Consider the following 21,485-nt stretch of genomic DNA (forward strand, 5'->3'; position numbering starts at 1 on the left):
GTAAAAGGAAGGATTAGTGGTAATGAAAACGCATTAATATTTGATGAAGCGTGTCAAAAGGTTATGAAATAAAAGACTGTGATGAAAGAATAGAATGAACGTCCAGGAGTCTGTTTATAATCCAACAAAGAAGTCAGAATCATTAAACAAAACAATATTTGCTAATTCGTAGACAAGGCAAAGTTATACTCATCCCTACTTGACATTTTCCATTTCTAGATTAAGTCATATAAATCTATCTCTCAGCACTTTGAAATGTTTTATCACAGCCAGTACTTTTTGTAAGAAAACCCAAGTTATCAAAAATAAGGATGGGCTGGTGGATTGCAAGTACAAAATTAGGGAATCCCATTAGTTTTACTTTCACTCACTGAATATCCCAGGCACGTAAGTATTCCGAGTACTGTTTTTTTTGCTGTTGAAGTCTCTCTTACAAAGGTTGTACCATAACACCGATAATTTGATTTGGAAATTTACATGCGCATAATAATAAAAGTGTACTGACGTTAAACATGACCTTTTTAACTAGTTCTAGCAAAAACATTAGTTACTGGAAGTTAAGATAATCTATTTTTTATTGTTTTATAATTTTAATAATAGTAAGTTGCATGACACTTTGAATCTGTTTTTTTTAGAAATAAAGATCTGTTCCTATGCTAAAGATATTTTTATGCTATATAAATATAGATTAATTCTTGCATAGTAAAGGCAGCTCTCTAGTGCACTTTGTGCATCAATTCCTTGATCATGATTCCTCTTTTTGGTCCATCACTGCAAATATTACTGGCTACATCCATACCCCTTCAGGGGCAACTATTTTGGCCTTTAAGGACACAGCAATTTTTTTTTTAATTAATGTGTTCCATGAATCATAGCTGTTCAATTTTTCTGTTGTAGCAAGTACAAGGTGTATTTTTTAATGATATTATTTTGTAGTAAGCTTGTGTTGGAAAACTATTATCGTTCTTTTTGGGGGGAGGAAGGAATGGAAAGGCAATTGTGCAATTTTTTAGGAGTTCACTTTGCATAAGTGATATTATAACTTTATACTTCAGGTTAGTATGATTGTGGTAATAGCACATTTATATATATTTTTAGCTTTAATTCTTTTGCCCAAGAACTTCTAGTTACATTTAAATATCATTTGGTTTTGTGTTGCCATATTTTGAGACTTTTCAATCTTTGAGGACTTGTTATTTGAGAGATCATTTGAGATTTTCATTGATACCATTTTGAAGTATGCTTAATTATTTTCTTGCTTTATATTCTGTTTTTTTTTATAAACAGCAATTCTAGCATTGTAGTTTTCACACTAATATAACAACAATGTTATAAATTACAGTACTAGGGAACCTGGAAATGGGAAAGAATTAAAATATACATATAGGGCCGCGTGGTGGCGCAGTGGTTAGCACTGCAGCCTTGTAGCGCTGGGATCCTGGATTTAAATCCCACCAAGCACAACATCTGCAAGGATCTTCTCCCCGTGTTTGCGTGGGTTTCCTCTGGGTTCTCTGGTTTACTCCCACACTCCAAAGACATACTGATAGGGAATTTAGGTTGTGAGCCCCAATGGGGACAGTGATGATGATGTCTGTAAAGTGCTGTGGAATTAATGGCACTATCTTTTTTAAATGCATTTCTGGGTTGAATAGCCATAATAATCCCTGGCATACTTTCTTGAATAGGATGTTGATATTGAAAGCAGAGGTGACACAGTATAAAATAAGCTCATAAGCTCCCACTAGTGGCAGCTGAAACAATTTTTTCTATCTTTAAAAAGTAATTCAACGTTTGTGTAGCACCCTGAGGATTCGGCTGCTACAGGGGTATTGCACCTCAACCCAGAGGTGTGATATTCCACTCCCGGGTAAGGATGGAGTGTGGACCTGAGCTCGGTAGGCTGCATGCACTACACACATCCCATTTCCGAGGAGCAGACCGACGGTACTCCCACTTAGAAATGTGCAGGTACGACCGAGTCTGTTCCTGGCTGGAGTGGGAGGGGGGTGGTACATCCCAAGTAGTGTAGGGGCAGATAGGGGGAGCAGCCTGGGTAAAGATAGGAGCTCATTGGGTGCTGGTCGCCTGAGCTCACACATAGAGGGTGTATATAAGGTGGGCACCATCAAAGAACAGGGTCAGTCTGTCAGAGCAGAGCAGAGGAAGAGGAGCAGAGAAGCCCCAGGGAGAGAGAGAGTGGAGCAGAGAAGGAAAGACCCAGAGAGAGCAAAGAAAGGACTCTGAGAACCCAAATTCAATCCCCGGGTGAAGAGTCGGCAATAGGGTACCGGATCCCAAACTGGTGGGAGCAAAAGCACACCCTAGCCAGAGACCGGAGGCCGTGGGCAGCGTCTGCCACGGCCACCCACCACATCCACCCCGAAGGCATACCACGTGGAGGGTCAGGGAACCCAAGGCCAAGGGTGTCCCAACAGAAGGCCCGAGGGAGCTGGACCTAGGTGGATCACTAGTGGGGACGGCCAGAGGAAAGGACAGAAGGAGAGCTCAGGGTCACGCTCCGGACTTGTTTGGGGGTTTGCTGAATCCAGGACCTGGTGGACGCAGCACGGCTCGGGTGGTCACTTGAAGCTGGAGTGACCGGAACATCAGCAGTGAGTAAATACCCTAAACTGCACAACCCGACTCTGTCTTCATTTAACATCCATGCTGCACCACCACAACCCCCATCCTCTGCACCTGACCCCCTGAGGCTATACCCCACCCGTTGGGGGTTATACTATCAAAAGCTGCACCAATACCATCAGCCTCAGCGGACCCTGCTGCAGCGGCGGCCATAGTGACCGCAATACAACGGGTGGCGTAGTCGACATTAAGAACTTAATAACATCTGTAGGACTGCCACATACAACTGAGTTTGACACCCTGGGCACGGACCGGGTCATAGCCACTCGGAAGACTACAACTCCCATCTGATCCGGCTCCGGGTATTCCCCTAAAGAATATGGCCCAGGGGGTGCGTCATTTGCTCTTATTTATATGAAGTTGATTTCTTTATTGCAAGTAGATTGGTGGGGGTCGGGGTCATGAAACCCACAACAAGTGCTCAAAAACGCCTAGAAAGGTGATCAGCTTTGGAGTCAGAAACGCACAGCTCGTGCTTCAATGCACACACAGAGCGGGTTACAGATACACTAGACAGCCTAATCTTTCTACTGCATCCATACTACACTATGTACCGTATTTTTCGGACTATAAGACGCACCTAGGTTTAGAGGCGGAAAATAGAAAAAAAAATGTAAGCAAAAAATGTGGTCATGATGCCCTGTTAAGGGGGAGGGGGTCTGCTTATATGGGTAATGTCCCCCAATTATGTTACTATCCCCCATCATTGTATATATGGCCCCCTCCTTCCTTTTATACGTGGCCCTCATTCCCATCCTGATATGCATGGCACCCCAATCCCCCTTCCTGGTATGCATGACCCCCCTCATCCCTCTTCCTGGTATGTATGGCACCCTTCATCCTGGTATGTATGCCCCCCTTACAACCATCCTGGTATGTATGGCACCTTCGTCCCTCTTCTTGGTATGTATGGCACCTTCATTCCTCTTCCTGGTATGTATAGCACCCTTCATCCCTGTATGTATGGCCTCCCTCATCCTGGTATGTATGGAACCCTTCATCCCTTATGTTTGACCCCCCTCATGCCTCATCCCTGCATGTATGGCCCCCCTCATCTCTGTATGTATGGCCCCCTTCATCCCTGTATGTATGGCCCCCCTCATCCTGGAATGCTTGGCACCCCCTGATCCCCGTTGCGCTGCACATAAAAAAATAAACAATTATACTCACCTCCTCTCTCCTCCAACACTGTGTTCCACTCTGTGCTAGAATAGTCACTGCTCCTCATGCCGGGACTGCGTTCGTGGGGAGCAGTGACTATTCATTCTCCCTAATAGCGCACACACTGTAGCCACAGCGCGGCTCCTGCTGTGCTCTGTCAGTGTGCCCGCTATTAAAGACCATGAATATTCACCACATCCATGGGAGTAGTGAATATTCATGGTCTTTAATAGCAGGCACGCTGACAGCCAAGCGCAGCAGGAGCCGCACTGCGGCTACAGTGTGCGAGCTATTAGGGAGAATGAATGGTCACTGCTCCCCACGAACACAGTCCCGGCGTGGAGAGCAGTGACTATTCCGGCACAGAGCGGGACACAGCGCTGGAGGAGAGAGGAGGGGAATATAATTGTTTATTTTTTTTCTGTGCAGCGCGATGGGATCAGGGGGTGCCAAGCATACCAGGATGAGGGGGACCATACATACAGGGATGAGGGGGGGCATACATACAGGGATGAAGGGTGCCATACATACCAGGAGCCCAACTGCAGGCACAGTGTGCCAACTATTAAGGAAAATGAATATTCACTGCTTCCCACTCCCATGGGCGTGGGGAGCACTAAATATTCATTTTCTTTAGTAGCAGACACAGTATAGACTGCAGCAGGTGGCTGCTTCCTCCTGTGCCCCGCTTCACCACTGATATAGCTTCCCCCACACCCACCACCACCAGGACCGGCTCCAGGTTTTTGTGGGCCCTGGGCGAAAGAGTCTCAGTGGGCCCCTTTAACACATACCACGATTCATGATGCACAGATACCGCAGAGAAATATATATATATAGTACAATGCCGAAGATTTCACTTACATTACATGACCGATATCTATTGTAAATTCCACAATAGCTCAGAAACCGGCGAATCGCTCCATACAGAATACTGGCCCCCATAAAATGATCCATACAGGATACTGGCCCCCATAAAACGCTCCAAATGGAGGCTGCTCCCCCCACATAATGCCTCATGCAGGCTGTTCCCCCCCTTATAATGTCCCACTCAGGCCGTTCCCCCCTTATAATGCCCCATGCAGGATGTCACCCCCCTTATTATGCCGCATGCATTATGTCACCCCCCCTTATAATGTCCCATGCAGGATGTTACCCCCCCTTATAATGCCCCATGCAGGATGTCACCCCTCCTTATAATACCCCATACAGGATGTCACCCCCCCTCTTATAATGCCCCATGCAGGATGTCACTCCCCCCCATATAATGCCCCATGCAGGATATTCAGGGCCTCGGCACTTGCCCGGGTACTGACGCCAGCCCTGCCTACCACTAACAACCACTGTATTTATGTATATCGGACTATAAGACGCACCCCCCACTTTTCTCCAAAATTTTGGAGGAAAAAAGTGCATCTTATAGTCTGAAAAATACAGTATGTGCCAAAAGTTGTGCGCTCCTGAGCTGTGCACTTCTTGGGGGATTTTTCAGCAATCAGTGAGTATCTCAACAACCCAGATCCTCACCAATTTACTTGCAATTAAGAGAAAAATAACATGTAAAAAATAATAGCAAATCTTTAATAATTTTTTAACCTTATATCTACATGAACAAGACTTGAAACTCAATATCAGAAAAAAAAACCTTAGCAAAAAAATTAAGCCCTAGAAATGTTAATGTGATAAAAAGTGGATATTCACTTAAAGTATGGTACAAATACACATTAGTATGTGAGTATTATTATATCCAATAATATACTTTCAGCGCAAGGACAATTTAAATTAAACATACCTTTTGACAGTGGGAACTAAAAAAGTGTACAATGTTAGCATAAAAGCAGAACTTATTTTTCTAAGAATTTCTTGAAACGATGCATTGCACTAACATTTATCAACTTAGATACGAAAAAAATCTGTTCAGCAAAATGGTAGAAATAGTAATTGCTTTCCATCATAAGACCCGTGCTTCTATCTATTTTTTTTTTTTAGAACTCAAGGATCAGGATGGAGGAGGCAGAAGATCACATAGCAGTTGTTGGCATAGGATGCAATTTCCCTGGAGGTGAGTATTATAAACCATGGTTTACAATTTAAAGGGATATTCCCAAAAAATCATTGATAATTTACTGCTGGGGTGGGGAACTACTGACTCACGGGCTGTTTATGGCCTGCAATTTCATTTCCTCCTGCCCCGGCCCCATTTTGCAAGCCGCCATTTAATTCATCCTTAAAGTGAGCGCAGCAGTGCATGCAATGAAGAATGCCAGCGTCAGGAAGTTCTTTGCGAGTGGAGTTAGTGCGCTCTGCCAGTGTATATATACACACACACACTGCTAAAAAAAATAAAGGGAACACTTAAACAACAGAATATAACTCCAGGTAAATCAAACTTCTGTGAAATCAAACTGTCCACTTAGGAAGCAACACTGATTGACAATCAATTTCACATGCTGTTGTGCAAATGGAATAGACAATAGATGGAAATTATTGGCAATTATCAAGACACACTCAATAAAGGAGTGGTTCAGCAGGTGGGGACCACAGACCACATCTCAGTACCAATGCTTTCTGGCTGATGTTTTGGTGACTTTTGAATGTTGGTTGTGCTTTCACACTCGTGGTAGCATGAGACAGACTCTACAACCCACAGAAGTTGCTCAGGTAGTGCAGCTCATCCAGGATGGCACATCAATGTGAGCTGTGGCAAGAAGGTTTGCTGTGTCTGTCAGCGTAGTGTCCAGAGGCTGGAGGAGCTACCAGGAGACAGACAAGTACACCAGGAGACGTGGAGAGGGCCGTAGGAGGGCAACAACCCAGCAGCAGGACCGCTACTTCCGTCTTTGTGCAAGGAGCAACAGGAGGAGCACTGCCAGAGCCCTGCAAAATGACCTCCAGCAGGCCACAAATGTGCATGTGTCTGTGCAAACGGTTAGAAACCGACTCCATGAGGACGGTATAAGGGCCCGACGTCCACAGATGGGGGTTGTGCTCACAGCCCAACACTGTGCAGAACGCTTGGCATTTGCCACAAAACACCAGGATTGGCAAAGTCACCACTGGCACCCTATGCTCTTCACAGATGAAAGCAGGTTCACACTGAGTACATGTGACAGACGTGACAGAGTCTGGAGGCGCCGTGGAGAGTGATCTGCTGCCTGCAACATCCTTCAGTATGACCAGTTTGGCAATGGATCAGTAATGGTGTAGGGTGGCATTTCTTTGGAAGGTCGCACAGCCCTCCATGTGCTCACCAGAGGTAGCCTGTGTTAGAACCTTGCTGTTAGGTTTTTTTTCCTTTGCTGGTCACATGACCTTGTTGGCCTATTTAATCCTGCTCCGCCCTTCTGGCTTTGCTGGACTTCATTGTATATCTACTTTCTAGCTAGCCTGTGCTCTGTATCTAGCTCTGTTAGTTTGCTTGGTCTACGGACCTCTATGTTCTATCTATTTTGTTTGTTCGTCTGTCTGCTACTATTTCTGTTAGGAGGTGTCCCATATTCCTCCCAGTCCTTAGTACTTGTAGGGATTCCCTCCCCACATCTATAGGTCTCCGTACAGACTAGATTAGGACTTTAGCAGGTCTGATCGCAGGATCAGGTTCCCTGTTACATCGTAGGGATTCAGCTGAGTCCTATAGTAGGGACAGATCTCCTCTCTTTCCTTAGCTTTGGTAGCAGAACATAACAGTAAGTCCAGCCTGCAAATTCTCTAAGGAAAGATTTTTTTTTTTTTTTTTGTTCCATCATGGTGTCGGTTCAGGATTTGGCTAAACACCTGCAGGGACTCTCTCTGGAAGTGGCCGAGCTCCGTCTGCACGTGAGTAACTGTCCTGGAGCATATTTCTTGGAGCCTAAGGTATGTTTGCCGGATTTATTTTTTGGTGAACATCGAGAATTTTTTTCATTTAAAAATGCTTGCTTATTGTATTTTCGTTTGAGACCCAAGTCCTCTGGGGATGAATCCCAGCGCGTAGGGTTCATAATGTCACTTTTGCGCAAAGAGCCTCAGGAGTGGGCCTTTTCTTTGCAACCTAGTGATACATGCTTCAGATCAGTGGATAGTTTTTTTTCTGCTTTAGGATTATTATATGATGATCCTGACCGTGTGGCATCAGCTGAGACTGAGTTGAGACGTTTAAAACAAGGATCAGGTAATGTGGAAAAATATTGTACTCATTTTCGTGGTTGGTCCACTCAAACAGGGTGGAACGATTCTGCTCTGAAAAGTCTATTTCTTGCTGGGCTCAGTGAAAGGGTTAAAGACCTGCTAATTGCTTATCCTACACCTGAGGATTTGCAACAGGCTATGCAATTAGCTATACGGGTGGATAGAAGACTGCGTGCTAGGGTTAATGAGAGCAAATCCTCTGCTATGTCAGTTTCTGGTTATGATAATGTGTGTACTAACAGTGGTGAACCGATGGAGATTGGACCGGTGGCACCTCGCTCTCAAGAAAAAGACCGTCGTTTTTCGGAAGGCTTGTGTTTCTATTGCGGAAAATCTGGTCATTTGATTAAAGGCTGTGAGCTTCGTATGAAGAAAGAAAAAAAAATGGTCAGTCACGCCCGTATTGCCTGTTTAAATTCCAAGGGTATATTTTTAGCTGCTTCCACGATTGCTCAGGAAAAATTAATGGAATTTCGGGTGTTTGTTGATTGCGGGTCTACACTGAATGTAATTGATGGGGGATTTGTGGAAAAACTCAATTTAAAACCTGAACCTTTATCATCCCCCATTGCTGTGGTTTCTGTGGATGGCTCCCCTTTGAAGAATATTACTCTCAAGGTCAGTGAATTTCCTCTCACTATTAATGGTGTTCACCATGAGAAATTGGATTTGGTAGTGTTGAATAACTTGCCTTCTCCAGTAATATTGGGTTTGCCCTGGTTAAAATTTCACAATCCTGTACTGGATTGGTCTACCAGTGAAATTAAATCCTGGAGCCATAAATGTTATGACAAGTGTTGTAACGGGCGTATTGCAGCTTTGGATAGGGGAGAATTGCCTGTTCCTATTCAGGATTTTTGGAGAGTTTTTTCTGAGAAGGAATCGCAGGTTTTGCCTCCCCATAGAGACTATGATTGTTCTATTGAATTTGTCCCTGGAGCGATTCTTCCTAAAAGTCGTTTATTTAACCTTACTATTCCTGAGAGGAAGGCTTTGGAGGAATACATACAGACAAGTTTGGCCGCCGGTCACATTAGGCCCTCTAAGTCTCCTGTGGCGGTTGGATTTTTTTTTGTAAAAAAAAAGGACGGCGGTTTACGTCCTTGTCTGGATTTTCGTGAGATTAACAAAATTACGGTACGCAATCCTTACCCACTGCCATTGATTCCTGATCTGTTTAACCAGTTATTGGGGGCCAAGTGGTTCTCTAAAATTGACCTTAAGGGGGCATACAATCTGTTGCGCATGAAGGAGGGTGATGAATGGAAGACTGCTTTTAACACTCCTGTGGGTCATTTTGAGAATCTGGTTATGCCTTTTGGTCTTACTAATGCTCCTGCATTTTTTCAGAATCTGATTAATGACATCCTTAGACCTTTGATCGGTAAAAATGTGGTTGTGTATTTGGATGACATTTTGATTTATTCGCCAGATCTGGAGTCTCATTGGCGGAGCGTGCGTGAGGTATTACAGTTATTAATGGACAATTCGCTTTTTGCTAAGCTGGAGAAATGTGAGTTCGCTGTACAGAGAATTAGTTTTTTGGGCTACATTATCTCCAGCAAAGGTTTTGAGATGGATCCGGTTAAGGTTCAGGCTGTGCAGGAATGGCCTAGGCCTATTGGTTTGAAATCGATACAGAGGTTTTTGGGTTTCGCCAATTACTATAGAAAATTCATAAAAAATTTTTCTAGTATTGTCAAACCTCTGACTGATCTCACCAGGAAAGATGCTGATGCGGTTCAGTGGTCTTCTGAGGCCATTGAAGCTTTTGTGTATCTCAAGGAGAGGTTCACCTCTGCTCCCATCCTTATGCAGCCTGATGTTACTAGGCCGTTTTTGGTTGAGGTTGATGCTTCCTCTGTGGGGGTTGGCGCAGTATTGTCTCAGGATAACGGGGATGGATTACATCCCTGTGCCTTTTTTTCAAAAAAATTTTCGGAGACTGAATTGAATTACGATATTGGTAATCGGGAATTATTGGCTATTAAACTCGCATTTGAACACTGGCGCCACTTCTTGGAAGGTGCGGAATTTCCCGTTCAGGTTCTTACGGATCATAAAAATCTGATATATCTTGATGCTGCCAAGCGCCTGAATGCCCGTCAGGCTAGGTGGGCACTGTTTTTCTCGCGGTTTAATTTCTCCGTTACTTACATCCCTGGTACTAAGAATGTTAAGGCGGATGCCTTGTCTCGCAGTTTTTCTCCCATAGTCGGTGCTGAGAAAGAGGAAAACATTTTACAAGAAGGTGTTGTGATAGCTGCTTTAGACTCCGTTTTGGAAGATGAGATTCTTAAAGCTCAGGAGAATGCCCCATCTAACACTCCTCATGGGAGGTTGTTTGTGCCTGGGACCTTTAGGAGAGATTTGTTTGTTGAGTGTCACGAATCTCGGTTGGCAGGTCATCCCGGAATCTCTGAGACCAAGAGACTGGTGGGTCGCAGTTTTTGGTGGCCTGGATGGCAGAAGGAAGTCATTAAGTGGGTGCGCCAATGTACTATATGTGCTAGATCTAAGTCCTCACATACTCCTGCTGCGGGGTTACTTTGTCCTTTGGAGGTCCCCAGTGCTCCTTGGACACATTTGGCTATGGACTTTATAACTGACCTTCCCCCCTCTGAGGGTTTTACTGTCATCTGGGTGGTCGTGGACCGTTTTAGCAAGATGTGTCACTTGGTTCCCTTCGTCAAACTGCCCTGCGCTAAAACTCTCGCTAAGGCCTTTGTCAAGGAAATTGTCAGACTTCATGGCGTTCCTACTGACATTGTTTCTGATAGGGGTCCTCAGTTCGTGGCTCGTTTTTGGCGTGCCTTTTGTGACAGGTTGGGAATTCATTTGTCGTTTTCGTCCGGATATCATCCTGAATCTAATGGCCAGACAGAAAGGAAAAACCAGGATGTTGAGCAGTTCTTGCGTTGTTTTGTGGCAGACAATCAAGAGGGGTGGTCTGAGTTTCTGCTACTTGCCGAATTTGCTCTGAACAATCATACATCTTCTTCTGCTGGTTGTTCGCCTTTTTTTTGTTGTTCTGGGAGACATCCGTCGTTTGGGTCGTTCTCCAAGTTGGGATCTGCCGTGCCTGAGGAGGAGAATTTTTCCGGTGATTTGGAAAGAGTTTGGACGGATGTGCGTGGTAATCTTCAGGAGGCCAACAGAAAATCTAAAGACTACTTTGATAGGAAACGACAGGAAGTTTTGTTCGCTGTTGGTGACATGGTTTGGTTGTCCTCTAGGAATCTGCGGTTGAGGATTCCTTCTAAGAAATTGGGTCCCAAGTTTGTAGGGCCCTTTAAGGTGCTTCAGGTTGTCAATCAATCTGCTGTTAGGTTGGAGGTTCCTACCTCCTGGAGAATTAATCCGGTCTTTCATGTCTCTCTGTTAAAAAAAGCTGTTGTGTCGGATGGTGACGCCTCTGCCTCTGTTCCTCCGGTGGTGGAGGACGGGGAATATGAAATTTCTCGCATCCTTGACTCTAGACGGTATAGAGGTAGTTTGCAGTATCTTGTGGCCTGGAAAGGTTTCGGACCCGAGGATAACTCTTGGGTGAGGTCAGATGATGTTTCCGCGTCCAGACTTATCAGAGCGTTTCACAGGAGATTTCCTGATAAGCCTGGTCCTAGGGGATCCGGAGGATCCTCTTAGAAGGGGGGGTACTGTTAGAACCTTGCTGTTAGGTTTTTTTTCCTTTGCTGGTCACATGACCTTGTTGGCCTATTTAATCCTGCTCCGCCCTTCTGGCTTTGCTGGACTTCATTGTATATCTACTTTCTAGCTAGCCTGTGCTCTTTATCTAGCTCTGTTAGTTTGCTTGGTCTACGGACCTCTATGTTCTATCTATTTTGTTTGTTCGTCTGTCTGCTACTATTTCTGTTAGGAGGTGTCCCATATTCCTCCCAGTCCTTAGTACTTGTAGGGATTCCCTCCCCACATCTATAGGTCTCCGTACAGACTAGATTAGGACTTTAGCAGGTCTGATGGCAGGATCAGGTTCCCTGTTACATCGTAGGGATTCAGCTGAGTCCTATAGTAGGGACAGATCTCCTCTCTTTCCTTAGCTTTGGTAGCAGAACATAACAGCCTGACTGCCATTAGGTACCGAGATGAGGTCCTCAGACCCCTTGTGAGACCATATGCTGGTGCAGTTGGCCCTGGGTTCCTCCTAATGCAGGACAATGCCAGACCTCATGTGGCTGGAGGGTGTCAGCAGCTCCTGCAAGATGAAGGCATTGAAGCTATGGACTGGCCCGCCCGTTCCCCAGACCTGAATCCGATTGAGCACATCTGGGACATCATGTCTCCCTCCATCCACCAATGTCACGTTGCACCACAAACTGTCCAGGAGTTGGCGGATGCTTTAGTCCAGGTCTGGGAGATCCCACAGGAGACCATCCGCAACCTCATCAGGAGCATGCCCAGGCGTTGTAGGGAGGTCATACAGGCAAGTGGAGGCCACACACAATACTGAGCCTCATTTTGACTTGTTTTAAGTACATTACATCAAAGTTGGATCAGCCTGTAGTGTGTTTTTCCAATTTAATTTTGGGGGTGACTCCAAATCCAGGCCTCCATTGGTTAATAAATTTGATTTCCATTGATGATTTTTGTGTGATTTTGTTGTCAGCACATTCAACTTTGTACAGAACAAAGTATTCAATGAGAATATTTCATTCATTCAGATCTAGGATGTGTTATTTGAGTGTTCCCTTTATTTTTTGAGCAGTGTATATATATATATATATATATATATATATATATATATATATATATATATATATATATATATCTATATACAGTGGGGGAAATGAGTATCTGATCTTTTGCTGTTTTTGTAAGTTTGCCCACTGACAAAGACATGAACAGTCTGTAATTTTAAGGGTAGGTTAATTTTAACATCGAGAGATAGAATATCCAAAAAAATCAAGAAAATCACATTGTATAAATTAGATATTTTTTTTTGCATTTTGCATTGACAAATAAGTATTTGATCCCCAACAAACCATTATGAGTTCTGGCTTCTACAGACCAGTTAGATGTTCCTAATCAACTCGTTACCTGCATTAAAGACAGCAGTCTTACATAGTCACCTGTATAAAAGACTCCAGTCCACAGACTCAATTAATCAGTCTAACCTCTACAACATGGGCAAGACCAAAGAGCTTTCTAAGGAAGTCAGGGACAAGATCATAGATCTGCACAAAGCTGGAATGGGCTACAAAACCATAAGAAAGATGCTGGCTTAGAAGGAGACAACTGTTAGTGCAATAGTAAGAAAATGAAAGAAATACAAAATGACTGTCAGTCGACATCGATCTGGGTTACCATGCAAAATCTCACCTCGTGGGGTATCCTTGATCATGAGAAAGGTGAGAGATCAGCCTAAAACTACACGAGGGGAAACTTATTAATGATCTCCAGGCAGCTGGGACCACAGTCACCAAGAAAACCATTGGTAACACATTACACCTTAAAAGTTTAAAATCCTGCAGTGCCCGCAAGGTCCCCCTGCTCAAGAAGGCACATGTGCAGGCCCATCTGAAGTTTGTCAATGAACACCTGGATGATTCTGTGAGTTATTAGGAGAAGGTGCTGTGGTCAGATGAGACAAAAATTGAGCTATGTGGCACTAACTCAACTCTCCATGTTTGAAGGAAGAAGAAGGATTAGAACAACTCTAAGAACATCGTCCCAACCGTGAATCATGGTGGGGGGAAACATTATACTTTGGGGGTGCTTTTCTGCAAAGGGGATATGATGACTGCACCGTACTGAAGGGAAGATGGATGGGGTCATGCATCGCAAGATTTTGGCCAGCAACCTCCTTCCCTCAGTAAAAGCATTGAAGATGGGTCGTGGCTGGGTCTTCCAGCAAGACAATGACCCAAAACATACAGCCAACACAACAAAGGAGTGGCTCAAAAAGAAGCACAGTAAGGTTATGGAGTGGCCTAACCAGTCTCCAGACCTTAATCCCATAGAAAACTTATGGAGGGAGTTGAGGCTCCAAGTTGCCAAGGGAGAGCCTCAAAATCTTAATGATTTAGAGATGATCTGCAAAGACGAATGGACCAAAATTCCTCCTGACATGTGTGCAACCCTCATCATCAACTACAAAAAACGTCTGACTGCTGTGCTTGCCAACAAGGGTTTTGCTACCAAGTATTAAGTGTTGTTTGCCACAGGGATCAAATACTTATTTCTCACTGCAAAATGCAAAAAAAGGATCTAATTTATACAATGTGATTTTCTTGATTTTTTGGGGGGGGATATTCTATCTCTCAATGTTAAAACTGACCTACCCTTAAAATTATAGACTGTTCATGTCTTTGTCAGTGGGCAAACTTACAAAAACAGCAGTGGATCAAATACTTATTCCCCCCACTGTATATACACGCAGCAGTCTAAGTGTCTCCTATGCGAAGTATATACACCAGTCCCAGTCTATCCAATGTGATCCTCACCACTACAAAAGCTGTCACCTCACCAACACCGGAACTGCTGCAAGCCCCCCCCAACCTACTGTCTCCTTCTCAATCATCCTGTAGAATATAAGCCCACAAGGGCAGAGCTCCTCTCCCCTCTGTACTAGTCTATAATTGTCAGTAGTTTGTTTACTGTATTTGATATCTGTATTTTGTATGAAACCCCTCCTCATGTACAGCATCATGAAATCAATGGTGCTATATAAATGAACAATAATAATATACACCATCACTAGTGTATCCTATGTGATATATATATATAGATATATATCTTTCTCTCTATACATAGAGAGAGAGAGATATAGACACATATACACACACAGCAGTCCAAGTGTCTCCTATGTGATATATATACATGAGTCGCAGTTTCTCTTGTGTGATATATATACACCAGTCCCAGTGTCCCCTAAATGAAGTGTATACACCACTCTCAGTGTCTCTCCCCATCTTTTGTAAGGAGAGGACAGCACTCTGTTCCCCACATATGAATACCCACCACTGTGGGATTCGCTTTTTCTATTTTTTGATACTAAGCACTTTCAAGCACTGAAGCACTTACTGCTCCATGAAATAGAGAGAGATATGGACCTCATGAGTTTCATTGCTCAGATCCCCCTAGCAAGTACACTCCCCTGGTGACATCTCTATACCGAGAAAAGAAACGCGTCGGGATGAATTTTTTATGTGAAACATGGTTTGAGGTCCATAATTGGGTGCTGCCCTTGTCAGGGCGCAATCACCTGCAAAGGTCATCTAACATCTGCTCCAGAGAATTAAGAAGAATCTTTCTTATATGGTAACCCTCTATGGACCAAATGGGTGACACTTTTTTGCACTTCTTTTTGCACTGTGACACTTTATTATTTGTCCTACTTGTCTGTGGTACTTTTTGCTAAGGCAATCTCACTGTAAGCAAGATTGTTTGCCATTTGTTGCCTGGACTAGGAGTGTCTATACTTTGTAATCTATACCTATAGGTCCATGATCTTTCCATGCTATAAAATGATTCTATCAAACACAGTAGTATGTGAGATTTTTTGGCAGGATAAGTTATAAAAAATTTTTATACAAATCATTTTGTGGTACATACAAATTATTGGTTAACTTTTATTATTTATTATTTTAAGAAATATAAATATATTCTAAACATACATTAAAATTTATAATAGGAAAAATAATAAAAAAGCAAACAATGTTTCTTCTTTCTTTTAGTTTTTTTTGTCTTATAATTATCAACTATTGTGTGATAAAATTATTTTGATACAACTCTCTTCTATAATATTAAAAATGCTCATTTATCAGGAGAAGGAATTGAAAATTTTTGGAAAGTTATTTCTAATGGGAAAAATTGTACAACAGAGATACCAGAAGAAAGATTTGACCTGAAAAAATGGTATGATACGGATCAAACCAAACCAGGCAAAATATACACCAGTCGAGGAGCTTTTGTAAATGGGTAAGTACGCTGGGAGGAATTTTTTCAGCATCTTTAATGAATTTTGCGCCAACTCTGTTATTTTTATAATAGCGCTTAAGAAGAGGCAGGTCCTCGTCATTTCCCCTTTTTATGCCATATTTATGATTTGGAACTTTTTTAAAATGGTACACAAAAGTTGCAAACTCACTCCAGTATATGGGTGGGAGTTATGTAAAAAGTGGAGTAATATTTCTAGATAGAATTTTAATATCTGAACTTGTGCCAAATTTATTAAACATTATGTGACAATTTGAAAATGTGAAAATAAGCAGGGACAGACATATCACATGTGTAGTTGGTTCAACTACACAGGGGCCATGGGGAAGGAGATCCAGTCACACATCAGGTTTCTAAGATGCTATTGTGATTATACCACTTTCTCCCTGTGTACATTCTTCTTCTTCAAATCAGGACATTGGGGGAAAGGCTCCTGTGTCTCTCACTGTTTTAGTAGATGCTTTCATATATAGTTCAATATTATCTTTACGTGTGGTCGGTCTCAGAATTCAACTCCTTTTCATATTAGGCCAGTGATTTAGATGTGAATATTTTTTTTTTCTGTCTAAAGATCTAAATTGTATTCTCCGTCTTTACAGGCACACTGTACTGGTAAAGATAAATCTCTACTGTATATACCAGTACTCTAATTACCTGTAATAGAGTAAGATTTTCTACAATACTTCTTCATTACTTGTAAAATAATGAAAAACAAATTACAATAATCATACTTTTTAATACATTTTTTAAAATAAATGTCACAAATCAGTAAATAGCAAACATATTTGGTATCCCTGTAATTGTAAAAACACATACAATACAGTGAAAAGATTATGTTGATTGGTAAATAGGGGAAAAATGCAGACTTTTTTTCTCCATTACATCCATAAAAATAGTTTGTTTTTTTTCTTCATCTTTATTAGTATTAAAATATATAACTATAAATCCATAAAAAAAACATTTATTTTATTAATTTATATAGCGCCATTAATTCCACAGTGCTTTACAGACACTATCTGAACTGCCCCCATTGGGGCTCACAATCCAGATTCCCTATCAGTATGTCTTTAGTGTGTGGGATGAAACCGGAGAATCCGGAGGAAACCCACGCAAACCCGGGGAGAACATACAAACTCCTTGCAGATGTTGTCCTTGGTGAGATTTGAATCCAGGACCCCAGCGCTGCAAGGCTGCAGTGCTAACCACTGAGCCACCATGCTGCCTTATATCAATATAAATACCCCAACATCATTAATATCAAATTCATACTCACATTACAGCAATCCAATAACATATGTAATGTTTTTCCCAATGTCTCTTTACATGTTGAACATATATTCTATGAAATGTTACTATTCTATATGGAGTGCAAAAGCTCTATATAAAATAAATATTTGCATTAGTCTACGTCATGTAGTTGAGGAAAGACTTTATCCCATAGATTTTTTGTTACATCACCACCTTCTCTTTCTCATTTCATTCGAATATCCCTAAGAATATCACCATCTTTTTTTACTCGAAATTTCCTTATACAATTTAGACATAATACCTCTCATATTTCTCTGTTTCTCCAAAAATTCCATTACACCATTATCTCCCACTCACTTTTTTTGTATGGCCTTACTTAATTTTACATACCTGAAAAAAATTATATCTTGGCAACCCAAGATCCTGGGTCTCATTTATCAAAACTCTCAAACAGAAAAACAGGATTTTTTTATGGTAACAACCAACAATAGCACAACTTTAATTTGTGAAATCAAATAGGTTTGCCAAGAAATTGCTAAATAGTGAATACTGTAGTGCGGCGGTATTCACACATTGCGATTTAACAGGTAGTGACCCAAGAATGTCCAACTTAAAGTTTTTCTTATCCAAAAAACTCACACAATGAAGGCAGCTTTATCCTCTGGATCACAGCCGGGTTGTCCACAATAGTCCGTACAAACAAAACACCGTTGCTGTGGGCGATTGCACCGCCGTATCACGCTGAGGTGTGTCAGAAGCTTTGCCTTCCTGGGGCTCTGTGTTCACTTCACACAGGCCTCTATAGTACAGAGCCTCCTGCTCTGCAGCTTGCAAACCAAATACTGACACGCCCAGACCTTTGCTGCAGGTTTTTAAATGGAATCTGTGGCCATGAGCCACTTGTAAGACCCAGCTAGAGGGAATGAACTGCCCCACTGCCACCTGTAGTTCACTCCCAAAATAAAAGCCCATGCCGGGTTTTCTTAAATCCAACTTAGCCAAATAGCTTGACCAAGTTCAAACTTTACTTTTATTCTGCATTGCTACCACAGCTGTGTCAGTGATTGCAATGCACTCCAGAAGGTTCAATAAGCATATATGCACATCCTAGGAGACACATATCGTCCCTCGCATATGATCTCTCTCACTGCCTCACAATACATTATGAAAAAAAAATTTCAAATACACTTCAAATGTGAGGATAATCCCAAATTGAACATAAGGATCTATTCCTAAGAAGAGAGGCTTTCTTGCTAAAAAGTTTGTAATATCATAGGGCAATTTATTAAATTCGAAAAAACTACTCACAACTAATACATTTTAGGGGTTTTGCATTTTTCTTGATGATATTGGAATCATGTACTGTATCATGATGTATATCTAAGCTATAAAGAAGATTTTTGGAAATATAAAAAAGCTAAAAAATCCCTTTTTTATTTATTAAGGATTGATGAATTTGACAACAAAGTATTTGGTATGACTAAATCAGAGACTGAAAATATGGACCCACAACACAAGCTATTGCTTGAATGCACATACAGAGCTCTGGAAGATGCAGGCTATGCCTCCGAAACCATACATGGAAGTAACATTGGAGTCTTTATAGGTAAGAAAATTATTATAATAACATTTCCTAAAATATATAAATAAAAAAGTTTTCAAAGATAAGTAAGTTGCATAAACAACACTTTAGGGTACCATAAAGTTGGGCATCATTTGTCTAAACAGATGTTGTGATGAATCTGCACTTCACCGCCCGCCTAACGTCACTATTAGGTTAGACGGATCACGTGATAGGGATCCTCACTTTGCACCAACGTGACGTTCCGTACCCCTCGGGGACATGTAAGGTCAGATTGGTACAGTTTTACACAGACAGCCCCTGTCTTCACGGACTCAGGAAGGTACCAGGAGTGAGAAGAGGTGTCCCGCTCAGTCACTGATGTGGCACCACACTCACTCACACCCCTGACAGGTTGAGAGGCCCCTTTCACTAGCCCCAGTGAAACAGAACCTTATTAGCCCTGTAGAGCCACCACCAGTTCCTATTCGATATAAGCCCGGTCTGTTAACAGTAATTATATCGGGCCAGAAACCAGCTCCGGTAGTATGGGAAATTAAACCAAGCAACGGATGTGTGGTTTCGCGAATCAAGATAAAAGGGCAACCCAAGGTTAAATTATATTTTTAATTGCCTTAAGGGCACACTATTTACACAAGGGTTATACATATATAATGGTCAGATATACTGTAAGGGGGAAGACCGGGGTGTAAGTACTTTCAGAACAAGGGACCTGAAACTTCCGGGGCCGTGCCTCAGGTTGCAGGGGAAAGACAGACTGCGAGCACAGGAGTAGTGTTGAGCCACCCCCGTAGTGTTCGAGTTCGGTTCGGTTCGTCGAACACCCGTGTGTTCGCCGAACTGTTCGTCGAACACCTTCGAACACCGTTAAAACCAATGGCAGGCAAACAAAAACACATAGAAACACATAGAAAACACCTTCAAAGGTGTCCAAAAGCTGACAAACTGCTCAGAAGACACAACTAACACATGGAAAAGTGACAAGTACATATAGTCATGAGAAAAGAAAAGAGGTGGAGGAGTAAAAGGAGGGGGAGACACAGATATAGGCATGTCATGCCCTTCTAAAATCCAAAAAGTGAGAAGCCGACACGTTCAGTCCGCTCCTGCCCGTGCCACCTCCGTGTCGCCGGGTTTGTGCCAGAGCCGCGGTGAACCCTGACGGCCAGCCCCCCTCTCCCAATACTGGTGCCTGTCCGCTGGTGGGTCGAGCGAGCCCCCCTGTGGTGGAGGCAGCTCTAAGCTTTTTAATTTAAATTGTCTCTCTAATTTGAATGAATACACTTTAAATCCATTTACAAGGATCTATTGGAGGGCAAGTCTCATGCTAGCAGCCGCGTAATTCCAGCTCCAGTAGCGTCCACTAAAGCTGCTGCAGTTAAAAAGCTTTTATAAGGATCGAGCTCGGCTGTCCACCGCAAGGCATCCTACTGCCAGTCCCAGCCCCTATGCCTTGGGGTGCCTCCTAATGCTCTTCACTGAGTATCCTGTGGTCCCGAAGCATTTCCTTTGAAAAAATTAAGTGTCCAAACTACAGGTGGTGTAGCTTGCTTAACAGCCAGGATAATCCGCTGACTAGCAGACACTGTTACTAGGCACAAAGTATTTCCTGGGCTAGATGCAGTTAAAAATTTGTAATTAGATACTCTCGTTGGATGCTGAGAAAGCATTCCATAGAGTCTCCTGGCACGCCATATATGATTCTCTTAAAAAGCTTGGGGTAGGGGTCTAGGGGACCCTTTTATAGCCAAAATCACGGCCCTGTATCGCAATACGTCACCTAGGCTGAAGATAAATGGAACTGTAGCACCCTGAGGGCTCTGTTGCTACAGAGGTATTGCACCTCACCCAGAGGTGTGATATCTCACTCTCAGGTAAGGATGGAGTGTGGATCAGGACCCGACACCTGCATGCATTACACCACATTGCCGTGGGGCAGGGCGACCAATATGCCCCTGAGATGGGCACGACAGTCCCTGTCCCTGGCTGGAGTGGGGGGAGGGAACACTGAGGAAGGGGAACCCTGTAGTGCAGGAGCAGGGAGGAAGCAGTTCCTGGGTGCATTGAGAAGGGAGTATAAAAGGTGGGCACCATCTTAGTTAAGTGCAGAGAAGTCTGAGCAGAAGTGGCAGGGAGCAGGGGCTCTGCATGAGCTCTGCTCCGGAGGCGGGCCTAGTAACAGAGGCCCAGGCCTGGAAGAGGGAGAAGGAAGGAAGAGGAGCGGAGAAGGCTCCAGGAACGAGGAACGAAGGGATCCCAGGGGTGCGGATGGGCGAGTCGCCACCGCACGCCCGAATCCACCTGCGTGGAGGGGTCAGGCCAAACGGGGAGACCGGTCCCCGAAACTAGTGGAGGCAGGAAACGACCCTCAGCTAGAAACCGGAGGCTGTGACATTTTATGTGGCGCAGCCCCTCGCTACACCCGCTAGGAGGGCAGCACATAGGGTCAGGGAAACTGGCGCCAAGTTTACCAAGAGGAGGCCCGAGGCAGCCGGACAGAAGGGTTGGTAAGAAAGGCCAGACAAAGGACACACAAAGGGGGTCCTGTGAAGCGCTCCAAAGTTATCTGGGAGTTGTCTGAGCCCCTCACCTGGTGAGCACAGTACGACGTGGGCAGCCGTTACCTGCAGACGTGGTCTGGATAATAAGAACTGTGAGTAAAGGCCCTGGACTGCATCACTGACTCCGTGTCGTTACTGCTGCTGCCCTGCACCATCACCCCCAT

At 43.3% G+C, this 21,485-nt stretch overlaps 1 protein-coding gene across 7 annotated transcripts in view; it reads left to right on the forward strand.

Moving 5' to 3' along the window:
* Nucleotides 1–207: 207 nt before the first annotated feature.
* Nucleotides 208–21,485, forward strand: part of LOC141265032 (mycolipanoate synthase-like) — a 116,180-nt gene continuing 94,902 nt past the window's right edge. Inside the window, exons 1-5 of one of the 7 annotated variants that reach the window (XM_073677576.1) lie at nt 208–387; nt 5,797–5,869; nt 7,567–7,662; nt 15,759–15,912; nt 18,624–18,784. In XM_073677576.1, coding sequence (XP_073533677.1) covers nt 18,655–18,784 — 130 coding nt within the window. In that variant the 5' untranslated portion in view covers nt 208–387; nt 5,797–5,869; nt 7,567–7,662; nt 15,759–15,912; nt 18,624–18,654. The other 6 variants (XM_073677575.1, XM_073677578.1, XM_073677579.1 and 3 more) reach the window with 6 other exon arrangements.

Source organism: Phyllobates terribilis, unplaced genomic scaffold, assembly GCF_046119375.1.
Source record: "Phyllobates terribilis strain yellow unplaced genomic scaffold, ASM4611937v1 Scaffold_4__5_contigs__length_816908805, whole genome shotgun sequence".
Taxonomy (NCBI): domain Eukaryota; kingdom Metazoa; phylum Chordata; class Amphibia; order Anura; family Dendrobatidae; genus Phyllobates; species Phyllobates terribilis.